This window comes from Xenopus laevis, chromosome 9_10S, assembly GCF_017654675.1.
Source record: "Xenopus laevis strain J_2021 chromosome 9_10S, Xenopus_laevis_v10.1, whole genome shotgun sequence".
Taxonomy (NCBI): domain Eukaryota; kingdom Metazoa; phylum Chordata; class Amphibia; order Anura; family Pipidae; genus Xenopus; species Xenopus laevis.
Genome location: NC_054388.1, coordinates 33191875 through 33206790, shown reverse-complemented (window position 1 = coordinate 33206790; position 14916 = coordinate 33191875). Strand labels below are relative to the sequence as shown.

Sequence of the window (14916 nt, the reverse complement as noted above, 5' to 3'; positions counted from 1 at the left end):
ACATCAGCGTGCAAAAAAAACATACCTTGAGTGCAACTTACCAGCAGACACAAATCAGCATCTGCACTGTTCAATCACAGCCAAGTTATGTTTGTGTTTTTGCTGACTTCGGTACGGGTACAAATGGTATAATTTCTGCCATGAGATAATTACAGTAAAGTGCCCAGATTAGTGTGCTGTTCAATAGGTGCAAATCAGTTGTATGTGGGAGTGCAGCACATAAAGGTCCACAGCCCCATACTGGCCGTTCCTCTTTACTTTGCATATTTATAGAGGAGCATGTTATTATTCATGTCTGTTTATGAACAGCATTTGAATGCTAAAAATGTTGTGTGCATTATTAGCTTTTTTAATGCAAAGTGCCAGTTATTAGCATGCCAGTTTGGCATTAGGAAAGAATCTCCTGACTGTACCTCCATTAGGTTACACAGTCAGCTGGCCTCATGGGGAGGGGGTGATATATGGAGAGAGCAGAAAATGATTATCTTTATTGTTTATTTTCTATGTCACATGCTATGCAATAACCTGGGAATGTACAAGTGTTCCCTCGCTCTCTTATTCTGGTGTTTGTGTGACTCTTTCATTCCTTGTGTGCTGGAGGGGTGAATAGTCCATTGTTGGCTTGGGGCAAGTTAGGAAAGGAAGCAGCAGTAATATGATAGCATTCTATACTATGCACACAATGTATACGCACTAAAATAAAATCATATCGCCACAAATCCTGATTTCACCTCTTTCAACCTTCAGTTCTTTACTTGGCACGTCAGCACATTTTTGTTCCCCTTTGAAGTACTTAATGGGTTAAAGGAACCATCCAATCTGCAGCAAACATAACAAAATACAGGCTGGCTGATAAAATATATATAGAATATTACTGAATGAGGCTAAGAAGCCCATCTTGCACCACAACGCATGCATAATAATACAGTTCTAATGTTATAGAAATAGAACTATCCAATTATTCAGCAATTAACATGTAGTTCACCAGTCTTTTCCAGGTATCAATGAGTATGAATAGCTGTTAAGGGGATCTAACCTTGTTTTTTTTTTGTCTTTGAATTCAAATTTTTTTTTTCATCTTTGAATTACATTTTTGTTTATTTTTGCTTTATTATTTGTTATTACTATTTGTTATTATTCACAGGTATACTTTGTAACTTATCTTAAAGATAATAAGTCTTTATTACTGTTTAATACTATGTCTTCAAAAAATCAAATAAAATGAGTTGTAAAAAAATAGCTGTTAAGGGGGGCTAACTAAAATTCATTATAGTTTTCTTATTTTGGTATGAGCATATGAATAACTAAAAAATGCATATTTGTGCACTGAGTGTTAGTAAGCAAAGCCAAGCTGTCTGTACTCTGGTGTCATTTATGGACAGAGTGTGTAGTAAGGCAGGAAAGTGCAGGAAAGAGAAGGAGGTGTAAGTGTGAGACAGTCGTGCGATGGTGTGTATAGTAATGTGTAACAGAGTCGAGGAGGGAACTGTAACTGTGGGACAATTTGTATAGTAAGGCTAGATGGTTCCATGCAGGGAGCTGTGAATAAAATAGTGAGTCAAATAAGTTTCAGCCAGACTCACCACATTCTGTGACCACAACTTGTCCAATACTGGCCGGATAAGATTGCAAGTAGTTTTTATAAATAATAGGGCCCTCAGGAAAGTCATTTCTAAGTAAAGCTCTGCAGTGTGTGTCTGTGCAAAAGAACCCAGCATTTACCAGCTGCCCTGGGGGAGACCTTACATAAAGGACCTCAGCTTCTCTTAGCTTTGCCCCTTCCACATGGGCATCTCAGTGATGTCGCCTTGGCAACTCTTGCACTCAGGAACTGAACTTTTCATTGGCACCCAAAGGTGCACATGGGTGCCAATAATAAGTGTGGTGATAAAAACACATAGCTATTACATATACACACACACATTCATTCAGCATTCTAATGCTTTACGTGCAAAGGCTGCAGCAGCACTTTTAGTCATTATTTTGAAATTTATCTGTACCTGCCCAGTTTGTGCCCACATAGTGGTTGGTGCATCTGTTGCACAAGTTTCAGTACCCCTGGCTATGGACATACCAGTCTCAGAACCCCCTGGCTGTGGATATAGAAGTCTCGTTACACTACCTTCTGCCATGGTCCCGTTTCCAGCAGTGATCTCCCAGTCTGTAATGGGATCATATTCCTAACTATAGCCCTTTCCTTTTATACATTTGGAGCACACCCTCAAGGGGTGGGACTGGTGAAGAAGGGAGAACTTTACTCACAGTGCTATAACAGATCACAGGAGAGGGGGACGTTTAACTCCTTTCCTGTTGGTTGGGCAAAACAACAACATTTAGACCTTATTTGGGCTAAAGTCTACTCTAATCTAAATGCATGATATCTTCTGCGCCCCTCTATTGCAGACATGAAATATATGTCTTTATTAGTTAGTAATGTTGTTTTCCATTAAAAAAGGCTCACTTTTTTTTTTTTAAAGTGATAGCCCCACAATTTAACACAAGGTGGGATGGCACACAGGATGTTTTGTCACCCACACCAAAATTGCTCAAACTGCATGTTTCTAAGCATCCCATGTTTCTTTCCCATCAGCTGAGATAATAATTGTTAGTGGGAAAACATAGACGGCATGGCTATTTTTTTCTTGGGAGGAAATTTCAGGCAACTTCGAGCCACATATGTTTCACCACTGCCGTTTTGCATTTTAGCCAATGAAACGGACACAAGGGACATTTTTTTGCTTGTGGTAGCCAGAAACATACTGCGTGCAATTGCCTTTAAAGGAACAGTTGAAGTCCTGGCTCAAAATAACTTCCAAAAAACACATCCCAGGTACCACTACCGACCCCAGAATATCTCTTCTTGGCAGATGATTCCATGTAGGTAGCAGGCACCTGTCCTCACACAGAGGCCATATTCCTGTAACTCTAGTATCTTCCCTAGTGTCTTCCCCAGAACCATGTTGGCCTATTTATCAGGTGTGTTTTGGCCGCATCTGGTTATGTTTGACCACATTCATTCATGCGCTAGTCATGCCCCCTATAACACTCTGAGCTGTGCCCAATACAGCCCAAAGCAAAGGTATTTTCAGTGCATGGGTGCGTACCCCTTCTACCTCTTCTGACTAGAATTGGCTGAAGCTTTAGAACCTCAGGTGCCTCTGGAAACATTTTGTGCTTTGTACTTTGCAGTTTGCACTTACCGCAGGGTCTGCTTCCTCTATAGTAATGTACTTGTTATGCACTGAGAAAAGAGCAACCAGGGAGAGCAGGGAAAAGGGTTCTGGGCTCATTCTTGGTGTCTGCTCAAGACAGAGAAAGTGCCAGAGTGTAGGGGCTATGTCTAGGCTAGCAGGCTTTGATCATATTAGGCTTGCATGGAAACCTGCGGTATGGACCACCATGGGGTGCACTGAAGAGAGATGTCAAGTTGATAATGTTGAGGAAATCACCCATTAGAATATAGGGTTCACGGGCACCATCTTCAGCCACTTCGATAATCTTCGAAATGAGACTGTTGCAATTTTCGTGAGTTTAAGGGCATGCGCATCTGTCGCGGCACACAAAATTACTCCAACTGCACATGTGCTGCTTCGCTGGTCTCATTCCAAAGATTACTGAAGAGAAAAAGATGGCGCCTGCAAACTGCGCTGGACAGAATCTGCAAGGAGGGGTAAGTAAAGCGTTAGGGGCATTTGCCCGGGGGGGGGGAGGGAGGTTTTTATTGTAGGGTAGGGGGGAGGGTTTTTTTTTATTAAGGGTCTGTTTCTCCTTAAATCTCCTCCCCTCTTATACCTGACTTGAGCCTAGGGGAGGGTGTTGGAAACAATCAACTAGAGAGACCCCACCCTTCCCACTGGCAGTCAGCAACACCTAGCCCCAAGAGCAATAGGTCTCATGAGCTTCCATTTAAAGAATTGCAGCTTTTTTTCCCCACTGCAGATCCACCACAGTTTTGCCTCCATATTTCACCACCCAACACTCTAAGGGCAATTCTACCTATTCAAAGCACTGTTCTTTGCACTGTGGGAACTGGGAGTTCTGTCTGGTTGCTAGGGCTTAATTACCATAACAGCAGTGCAGACGGGGCTATTCTATGCCTATTGCCTCCTGAGGCGGCTCCTGATTTTCTGGTTTATGCAGCAAATAAAGCAAGCTAGGTATATAGTGCATATAGTGCTCCATCAATCAAAGGGGCATCCATCCTGTCTAACTAGGGCCACCATCAGAAAGCCTATAGGACTATAAAGCTCAGCCCAGAAGATAAAATAAAATATTAGTCTTATTTACAGTGGTGTAACTACAGTCATCCAGATCTCACCCGAAAAATTTTTTTCAAGGGGCTCAGCCATGCACTTGCTGAACACCTCAGGCCGTGGTAGGACATTCACTGTTTCTGTCTCTTGATTACTTCGGTACATGCAACATGTCCACCTACCATCTGCTTACGTGTGTTCAGGCGCGTGCTTATTCAGTCCACTGAATTTTCAAGCTGTAGTAGAATTTACAAGCTGTAGTAGAGTGGCTATTGAGGAAGCATCCTCTATAATTATGCCACTACTTATGACAAAAGAGCAACTAGGTAGAACAGGACAAAGGGCTCTGGGCTCATCCTTGGTGAATGCTCAGACAGGCCCAGATTTGTGGCGAGGCCACAAAGGTCCGGGCCTAGGGCGGCAAGTTAGTAGGGGTGGCATGCCGCCCAGCTGCTTGCTGAGGAGCACTAGGGATGCGCAGCTCCCCAGTGCCTCAGTGTGCCTGCTTTCACTAGAGTGGTGTGGGCAACGTGCGTTAGAACCATGTGGCCTAGGGGGCGCCCGCCACTGAAATCCAGCCCTGTGCTCAGGACAGAGAAACTGTCAGTGGGTAGGGAATATGCCTTGGGTAGCAGGTAGGGTTTCCTCCTTTTCTCAAAAGGGGAACAAAAGGGGCGTTCCATGAAGCAAAAAGGGGTAGGGCCATGTCCAGTGCCGCAAAAAGGGGGCAGAGCCACATTGCCCAATGGGCAGAAGGCTGAAGAAAAGGTAAGTTCTAAGTAAATTAGGCGCTGGCCAAGGTCTTTTTTCTAAGGTTATTACGAATTTACAGGCAACTACATTGCTGGTAAATTTCTAAGACCAGCCCGGCCTTGGCAGGTGTTGGCAACCCTACTAGCAGGCTGTGATCATATGATTAGGTTTACGAGGAAATGACCTGAAATTCGGCTCTTAAAGTTACTATGAGTGACTTTTTGCCGCCCCTGGTAGCTGCTGCTGCCTGAGGACAGTTTTTAACTTGCCTCATAGTAACCGAGTGCAGAAGTCAGAATATAGGATGAATTGAAGGCCAGCCTGCATAGGAATATACGCAACAATAAGAATAGCAATACCATAAAAGTTTTAGATTTAAAATATATTTATTTGATTTTACATAAACAAGAAAAATCAATATGACAGCTTATGTCAAGCAGACTTGGAGAATGCGCTGCAATAAAAACAATGGCATGACATTTTAAAACATTACCATAAACATTTTAATGTTAATATATTTTGTGAAGGGATGCACAACTCCACATTTGCAGGGATTCTTACTGGGGTCAGTAAGATCCAGTTGCTGACTGGAGAGGTAGGCTAATAGTTCAAAATCTCATAAAATAAAGACGAAATGAAAGGTTGCTATTGTTAAGAATAGACTCAGCTATAACAAAATAACAGTCTCTTTTGCATGCTTCACATTCAGTAAATGCCACAGAAAGATACCATATGTTACAGTTTATATGAAGGTCATCATTGAAATTCTATGAATCATCTCAACTCATACGGTTTGTGAATACAGCTCCGGCAAGAGGGGAGATTTGATGATCCCCAAAGTGGGGGAAAATATTATGTATTGGATAATTATACGAACAGTATCTTTGTTCATATCCTGCAGCGTTAGGAATAAGATACTTAATCCACCTGCCACATTCACCCTGCAGCTTTGTAATGAGCATTCCAATAAAAGAATGTATGCAATGCAGAAAGATGGAGGGTGGATACATAATATATGCAATACATAGGGGAAATGTAATATTCTTTTGCTACCTCTGCCTTCCAGAGAACCTGTGTGCCTACCGCACATTATGGAAACAGAATAGCAGAGGGACTTCAAGCTGGGCCAGAACTAGGGGTGGGCAGAGTAGGCACATGTCTAGGGCACAGAGCTGTGGTGTCAGGCACGTACCTTATCTGCCTTTTACCCCTAGTCCGGTCCCCTCTCTCCTTGGTGATTCACGCTTCAGTGCATACATTAATTTGTGCTTGCGCACAAGCATCAATTTACGAATGTGCACTCCCAGTCGGGTCCCAGAATCCACCACTTCACAATGGGACAAGGTGAGGTAGGGGCTGTGTGACACTGTGAGCCTAAGTGGGTGGGGGGCTATTCCCTGTAATCACAGACAGATAATCACAGAGACAGATATCAGAGACAGATATACCCCCTGCAAAAAAACCTTCAGAGGGGCCCAGCACATTCTGATCCCCATCCTTCCTCCCACTTCCCATCTCTGCCCACTTCTCATCCTGACTCCACCCACTTCATGCCTCGACTCTGCCCACTCCCCAACCTGTGCTGACTAGCACTCCATTTCCCCGCCGCAGATAAGAGAGTGGCTTGGAAAGGGGAGGTTTTCTTGTTAGCTATAGAGGAAGCAGATCCAGCAGTCCAGGCCCCCTTTTCCCCCAGGCCCCCCCTGCTACTGCAGGGTCTGCTTCCTCTATAGTTACACCACTGGGCTGATGACTTCTGTACTGTAGGTTTGTGTGGAGCACTTTGGCACCCCAGATTTGTATGGATCACTTCTGTGCTGTAGGTTTGTGTCCACCTATTGCTGGTTCCCACAGAGTAAGTGTCAGGGCAGTAAAAGACAACAGGCTGCAAAATAAAGGCAGTTTGTCTTTCAGCAATAAGAGTTCAATAACTACTTAAAGGCAGCAAAGTTAGACCTCCACAATGTGTGGCTGTGTGTGCACAGGCACATAGGTTGCTTTGAGTCGGGATCCCAGACCTCTCTCTGACGGAGCCCCTGAGAGACTAACCAGGCTGGAAGGACTACTGATTAGCCATCTGAGGCTAATCAGACCCTGCGGGTCAACCTGTGGCACCTCAGTCTGCTACGCCATTCATTTAGTTTTTTTGGGTTTCTGGGTTTGGGTACTTCCAGTAATGAAGGTTTGTTTATTGAAGGTTTGTTTATAACACTTTGGTGCTCAAGATTTGTATTGATGATGTCTGTGTTTAGGTTTGTAGGTTTGTTTACATCCATTTAATATTAGTTGGATTTGAATAGAACACATTGATGCTCTAAGATTGTATGAATCACATCCTAGGTTTGTGTAGATCATTTTGGTACCCCAGGTTTGTATGGATCTTCGGCTCACTAACTTTGTACTGTTCATGTTCATGTATACCCTACACTAAAGTCACTTTTTTTAATGTATGATTATGTAAAATACCTTGGTGCTCTAGGATTTTATGGATCACATCTCTATTTTTGTAGGTTTGTGTAAGTTTGTCCCACTTTATGTAGGTTTATGTACATTCCTTCATTAAGTAGTTTTTTTTTAAATGTAGGCACCTTGGTGCTCTAGGATTTTAAGGATCACATCTCTATTTTTGTTTTATTTATATCCATTTATTCCTGTAGGTTTCAGTAGATCCCTTAAGAAATGAAGCTGTGTATGTAGTTTTGTGTAGAATACCTTGGTTGTATTGTTTGGTATCGGTCTCTTCTGGGCTTTCGTTGATCCCTTGGTGCTGTGGTTTATGTTGATTTCCTAAGTGTTGCCAGCTTATGTAAAGCATTGCTGTAGGTTTGTGTTAATCATATCTGCTGTCAGTTTGTATATTATCACAGCTGGAGAATATTGCAGCCATTTTTCCTGAGAAATACGGGGTATATAAACATCACAATCAAATGTTTCCCGTAAGTGTTAATAATAGATTGCAGTTAAAGGACACAGGAATGTCAAACTTTTTATAGCGTTTAGAATAAAAAAAAATTAATTTCTAAAGTAGAAAAAGAATATTTTTGTGACTGCTAATACTTCTTTCGTATCAGCCTTTGGGGTTAGTCAGTTACTGAAGAATGCATAAATGTAGCTGTTGTGGTTTTACAGAATGTAGGAGTATGAGAGAAGTACAGAATCAACTCTGTACTTAAGATAAATATTTGGAATAAACCCAAAGAGCATAATTTTCTCATCATCTTAGGTACAATATCCATATCAATGCATTCGTTTACAGTAACTATTATTTGGCATTAGTGCCTCTTTTTGGGCAGTCAAACCTCAATTACATACAATTGCCGAGACAGTAAATAGAAAAATGAATGTGTGTGAATATGATCATTATGACTGCTACTTGCTATTAGTTCCTCTAAGCTGTATATGTATGTCACCAGCACACAGAACAAAAATAAGGTGAAAAGGAAATTTTATATGAATGCTAGTGGTGTGCGGGTCAAGAAATTCGACCCAGACCCGCACCCGACCCTAACCTGCCCCCTCCCAACCCGCACACGGCCCACCATTCTCCCTCTATTTATAGACCTGAGTGCTGGAAGCCGGCATTGCTAATTTGCCGCAGGGAGAGCATGAAAGAGCCCAACCCAGACCCGCCTGCCACCCGAAGATTTTGTGCAGGAGCCGGCCCAAACCAACCTGACCCGCGGGTTTCAGCCCGGCCCGCACAGCAATAATGTATGCATAATTCAGAGCTTACTTGGCCTTACCAACCATTTTTTGTAATGTGGGAACATTAGTGTTATGTAGTTTTGCTTCTACAATGGTTTGATAGGAAGGGATATTAATGCTAGACAGTTGGGCCTGGTTGGGATATTTAGGATAATCTAATAAAGGTCTAGTAACCCAGCTGAACATTTAATAATACCTGATATTTTTGCCTTTTTTCAATAACTGTCTACTTTATATTTGTGACAGTTTTTCTAATATTGATGTTTAAAGTTTTATTTTCATCTTCTTATGTCTTTCTAAAGCAGCTGGGGGTGGAGGGGGGTGCTACAGACCCTGAAACTCTTCTAAATCATATCTAAATTATATTTATCTTTGTCCCTGCTGAGCAGAATCCCTGAGTTTAGAGGTAACTGTAAGAATTGATACAATAGTTGCTAATGAGAGTGAACATGTACTTTTATGTATGTTCATCTGATGTTTCAATGTCTGATTGTAATCTCTTTGTACTGTTTCTGTCATTATCTATTGTAAAAATTAAATAAAAATGTTTGAAAGAAAAAATATTCCACAGTTGCTGAGAAACGTATCATCTAATGCAAAGAGCAGATTAAAAAACATTGGCACCAGTACATAGTGCCCCACCGCCATATTTATTTATTTCTCTTTTAGCCATTCCTACTGCTCTACCAGGTAACACGCACTTTTCGTCTACCTCTCTTTATTCCCCGTCCCTCTCTTTTCTCTTTTTTCTTTTATCTCCTCTCTTTCTATTCTGCTTTTCCTCCTCAACCAATGTTCTTGTATTAATATGCCAATATTGAGAGTGGGATACCGCATGTCGCGGATACCCTCTCAACTGTGATGATACTGCTATGCTACTCAATAAAAACTGTCAGTTTAAAAAAAAAAACATTGGCACCCCGCTGTTTGGTTTTTCAGTTTTAGAGTAGACAGTCTCAGTGGTGTTTTTGAGGCAAGAGCTGAGTTCTTACCTTTCCTGCCCGGAGTGGGGTCTGGGGGTAGGGAGCAGAGAGCGCAATTGATTTCTCTTGCACTAGAAAGGCAGATGTTGGATTTAGACACTTGGCTGGGTGCTGCCGTCTGAGGAAAATTTTTAAACTTGCCTCATTGGTGCAGTGCCCATGGGCACTTTTTGGCTCAGTGGTGTAAATACAGAAGAAGCAAACCCCGTAGTTGCAGGTAGACAGGCCCAGGTCTGCTTCCTCTGTAGAGGGGGTCTGTGTGCTACCAGGGGCAATCCTGGCCCCTCCGCCACCCGAGGCAGCAGCACTTTTTGCGCCTGAGAGGGTCCGGGGGGTCCACCAGGGCAGCAGAGAGGGCCAGTGCACTAGCGCAGAGAGCCTAACTGCGCTCTCTGCGCTAGAAGAGCCGAATTTCCGGTTTGCAAACAGGAAATTCGGCTCTTAAAGTACCAGGAGCAGCATTTTTGCTGCCCCTGGTACCTAGTGGGGTGCTGCCCTCTGAGGCGACTGCCTAAACTCGCCTCATTGGCGAAGCACCTCTGTGTGCTACCCACAGGGCCATAATCAGAAATCGCAGGGCCCCATACGACAAGATTTCCTGGGCCCCATGGGCTGCGCCCACTACAAGCCCCACCTACAAGTCTGCCCTCCCCACCCCACAGGTCCACCCCCCACCACACAGTAAAAAAAATATATAGGTCGTTAGGGTTCCCACATGTTAATAAAAAATATTGGTGGTCAGGGCCCCCCATAAAAAAACATTTGTGGTCAGGGCCCCCCATAAAAAAATATTTGTGGTCAGGGCCCCCCATTAAAAAATATTGGTGGCTCGGACCACAAAGGGTTAACTTTAGGGGGGCCCTGCCATGTTGCACTTACTTCATTAGTGTGGCCCACCTGCTGTAACTGAGCTGCAGACTTCAGAAGGGAGGAGGGAAGCACAGGTGGCTGCATGTTCTTCCAGTGACAGCATTTTCTTCCCTTATTGGTCACAAAGTTTCAAGTCCCGGTAAAGCTGCATGGTGATTGGATGAGCTGGAGGGGAAGTTCAAACCTCAGCTATCCAATCCCTGAGCAGCTCAGCCAGGACTTAAACTCTGTGACCAATAAGGGAAAGTAATGGACAGAAGATACCTCCCCCTGTGCTCCTGCCCTGCCTTCCCGAAGTCAGCAGCTCTCAGAAAGCAGGGGGCCCGGCTAATCAAGAAAGTGTGGCATGGCCCTTACCCTCGGGCCCCCTACAACTCTCCCCCCTGATGGCGGCCCTGGCTACCCACGATGCACAGGAAATAATGGCTTACCCACAATTTCCACTGGTTGCAGGTGGTGGCCTAGGCCTGGTGGGAGGGGAGCAAGTCCCATTCGTTATGACACTGCTTTGGGTCACTGAAGGACCTACCACTGCTGACTAGTGATGCACCGAAACCAGGATTTGATTCAGGATTTGGCAAGGATTCGGCCTTTTTCAGCAGGATTCGGATTCGGCCAAATCCTTGTGCCTGGCCGAACCAAATCCGAATCATAATTTGCATATGTAAATTAGGGGCAGATAGGGAAATCATGTGACTTTTTGTCACAAAAGAATAATTTTTCCACTTTTTCCTTTCCTGCCCCTAATTTGCATATGCAAATTAGTATTCGGTTTTAGTATTCGGCCGAATCTTTCACCAAGGATTCGGGGATTCACCGAATCCCAAATAGTGGATTTGGTGCATCCCTACTGATGACTAGCACCATGATACCTGTCACCACCTTCCGTACCGTGCCAATGACATTCACTGTACCACCCACAAATGCAAACCTGCCCAACACACATGCACCAACCTCTGTGAAGGATCCAGGGTGGGGTGGACCCAGAGGCTGGTGTCTAACTTTTACACCCCCTCACCACCGGTGATTTTTACTTTCTTTGTCCCTTAAAGGAGCAGTAACATCAAAAAAGTGAAAGTGTTTAAAATTAATAAAAATATAATGCAGGGTTGCCCTGCACTGGTAAAACTGCTGTGTTTGCTTCAGAAACATTACTTTTGTGTATATATATAAGCTGCTGTGTAGCAATGGGGAAAAGGCTCAGGTTACACAGCAGATAGCAGATAAGCTCTATCTGTTATCCACTATTTAAATTGTGTCATATAGACTTTTTTCAATTCCTGCCATTACTGCACAGCAGCTTGTTTATATGAAGTATAATTGTGTTTCTGAAGCAAACAGATCAGTTTTACCAGTACAGAGCAACACTAAGTGATATTTTCATTACATTAAAACACAATTCACTTTTTGGTGTCACTGTTCCTTTAAGAGAGAGTGTGTATAGCATGTAACAGTTGAATTCCAAAAGCTGCTTCCTATTCATTTGAATGAGAAATGCTCTGCCTTTGGCATATTCTGGAGCTATGGAATCATCTCAAACCATCCTCGACTGACTTCCAGTGTTTGCTATAGTCTGTATAATGCTTATTATTTTCATTTAAATGACTGGGAGCTAGCTGCAGGCGGGAAGGGCATTCTGACCTCTACATTGCTACCAATAAATAAAAGCCTAGAAACGCTGCACATGACAGATATCTTTTTTACACAAATACAATTGCATACATGCATATAAATATTGAATTGAAGCATGTTTTACCTTTTCTTTTTACGTTTTTTGTTTTAAAAAAGGGATAATAGCAATACACATTGTTAGTAAGACCGACAGCTGGGAATAATGATCGGAATGGAGGGAAAGTGGCTCTGTTCTCATTATTATACCCCTGGAGGCAGTGCGGTCCAACTTTTCCTGTGTTGTTCCCTAAATGATGGGAGAGGACACATGAGATGGGTCGGAGTTGGCAGCTGGATGCACAGAATTCCTTTCTTATCTAAAGACATATGTTCCAGAGATGGTGCCTGCAGTGTGTTCAGAGTAATTTGCTGCCTCTTACAGCTAAAATCTATTGATGAAGGAGAATTTCCTTTATGTATAATTAAAATGCCCTGGATGGCTGACTGTCATATTTTGTCATTTTACTATTTCTGCATAAACCATTGGTACAAACTGCCCATGAATGCGAATGAAAGGCATGGCCATATATAGTTATACCTGATAGTTGGACAGCACTGCCTTCAGGAAGGCAGGTTAATGTCTATGTTTCTAACATTCCACACCGCAGTGTTAAAATATCAGGAATCTAAAATCAAACAGATTCAAGCACATTTCAGCCAAGCACATGGGGGCAAATTCACTAAGATGCGAAGTTGCGCCAGGCGCAACTTCGCCGCACTTCGCCAGGCGTAGTTTCGCCAGCGCTTCGCAAATTCACTAAAATCCGAAGTTGCGCACAGGGGTAGCGTAAGGTTGCGGAGTTGCGCTAGCGCTGTTTCACTATATAAAGTGAAGCTGCGAAGCTAGCGAAGGCTAATTTGCATACGGCGCGAAATTCAAATTTCAATGGAGGAACACGTATCTGCACTACAAATGCCTAGAAAACCTTCAAATCTGCAAATAAAAATTTTATTTTGCCCTACACATGTGCCCACTGTCTAGGTAAGTTGCCATGAGTCAGGAAATGTAGGGGGGAGGAAGGGGAGCCCCAAAAAATTTTCGATCTTTTTCAGCCTATCAGCCATCATGTAGAAAACACGCCAGCGTTTTTTGGGACTTAGAAAAAATTTTGACTTTTTTTGAAACAATCTTTATCTACTCTATTGCGCTTCGCCAGGTCTGAGGTGGCGAAGGATGTCTAGCGTAAAAGGTAGCGTTCGCTACACTGCGCAAGTTAGTGAATTTGCGTAGTTTCGTCGCTAGCGAAGATTCGCCTGGCGTAAGGTTGCGAAGTAACACTAGCGAAACTACGCCAGCGTTCGTTACTGAATTTGCGCAGTAGCGAAAATGCCAAACGCTAGCGAATTAACGCTAGCGTTCGGCGCTTCGCGCCTTAGTGAATTTGCCCCATGATGTCTTTCCCATAGTTCATTGCAATCACCCACAGCACTTTGCCTTAATTCATGTTTATTGATAAAGAATATAATAATAAAAATGTTATAAACATATTCTGTTGCACCATATAATGGTAGGGTGCACACATCAAGCACACAGATATTTACTGTTAGTAAGGGCCATTACCTTTATTCATTATAGACGCCAATGCAATCTTCATGGGCCCTGCCTTTCCAGGCCCACTCCTCTGTCTCGACCATCCCCTTTTCCAATGATCACAGCTGCAAATTAAGGAGGTTAAACGATACGCAGCATAATCAGATCTGCAGAAGGATTGTTCCGTGGTGTTCACTGGAATAACCCTGGGCCAGTGCAGTTTTCTGCTGATAGGAGCACTGGCCTGGGGCTTCAGGTAATTAAATACAATAACTTGGGGGTGCCTAACATTTGGCACCCCCAAGTGCAAAAAAAAAAATTCCTTCTCGTTTAATGCAAAAACAACTATTGTTTACCCCATTGGGAGAGTGGGCTTTATTATCCTGCACCTCTGCTGGAGAAAGTGATAGGTTCATTTTAAGTTGGCTCTTAATGTAAGATCATTTTAAGTATTTCACAATCAAATGGTATTCTTATGTTACTAAGTCAGTGTCTCCAAATTCAGCACCTTGTCAGTATCAAGCAGTATGGAAGTTAATACGTTATGCACGATGAATTATTAAAAGACTGTGTAAGGCAATTTCTGCACATAGAGCTTCCTGCTGAGAGACACTTGCTATCAGGCATAATCCATTGCATGCACATAACTAAGCCCTTCTTTGGGCAAAGCCAGGAGGGATGTTATTAAACCTATACATTTCTGCACTGTCAAAACAAATGACTAAAGACAGCACAATTCATAGGAACTCTGCTCTGTCACAGACTTCTTTTAGCAAATGCTCTGATATTCTTTTGAATGTTACATGTGTTACATATACTCTGTAACTAGGGAAACTAATCCCAGGTTCTTGAGTGAGTTATGCCTTGTGTTTGGTATTGATACCGTCAGTGGTAATGTGGCTTCATAGGCCAGGGCCTCAGTATGTGTGAAAGCCATTTCTTTTTTATATATATGTATAATGATATGGGAATGAGGAGGGATCAAAGCTGCAGAAAGAGTTAAAGGGGACCCGTCACCCAAAAAAATTCTATTTTATCACATTAGTCAAGCAAAATGAACTTTAATTACACTATAGAAATAATTTGAATCATGTTTCCTTCAGTCTGATAATTCATAATTATAGCAAGCAGGCAGCAGCCATTTTGTGGA

The 14916-nt window shown here is 42.9% G+C and overlaps 1 protein-coding gene across 2 annotated transcripts in view; it reads right to left on the bottom strand.

The window, feature by feature from the left end:
* tgm2.S (transglutaminase 2 S homeolog) overlaps positions 1 to 13845 on the bottom strand; it is a 34878-nt gene extending 21033 nt beyond the window's left edge. The window contains exon 1 of one of the 2 annotated variants that reach the window (XM_018237277.2): positions 13797 to 13845. In XM_018237277.2, coding sequence (XP_018092766.1) covers positions 13797 to 13830 — 34 coding nt within the window. In that variant the 5' untranslated portion in view covers positions 13831 to 13845. 2 annotated transcript variants of the gene reach the window in all.
* Positions 13846 to 14916: the final 1071 nt, after the last annotated feature.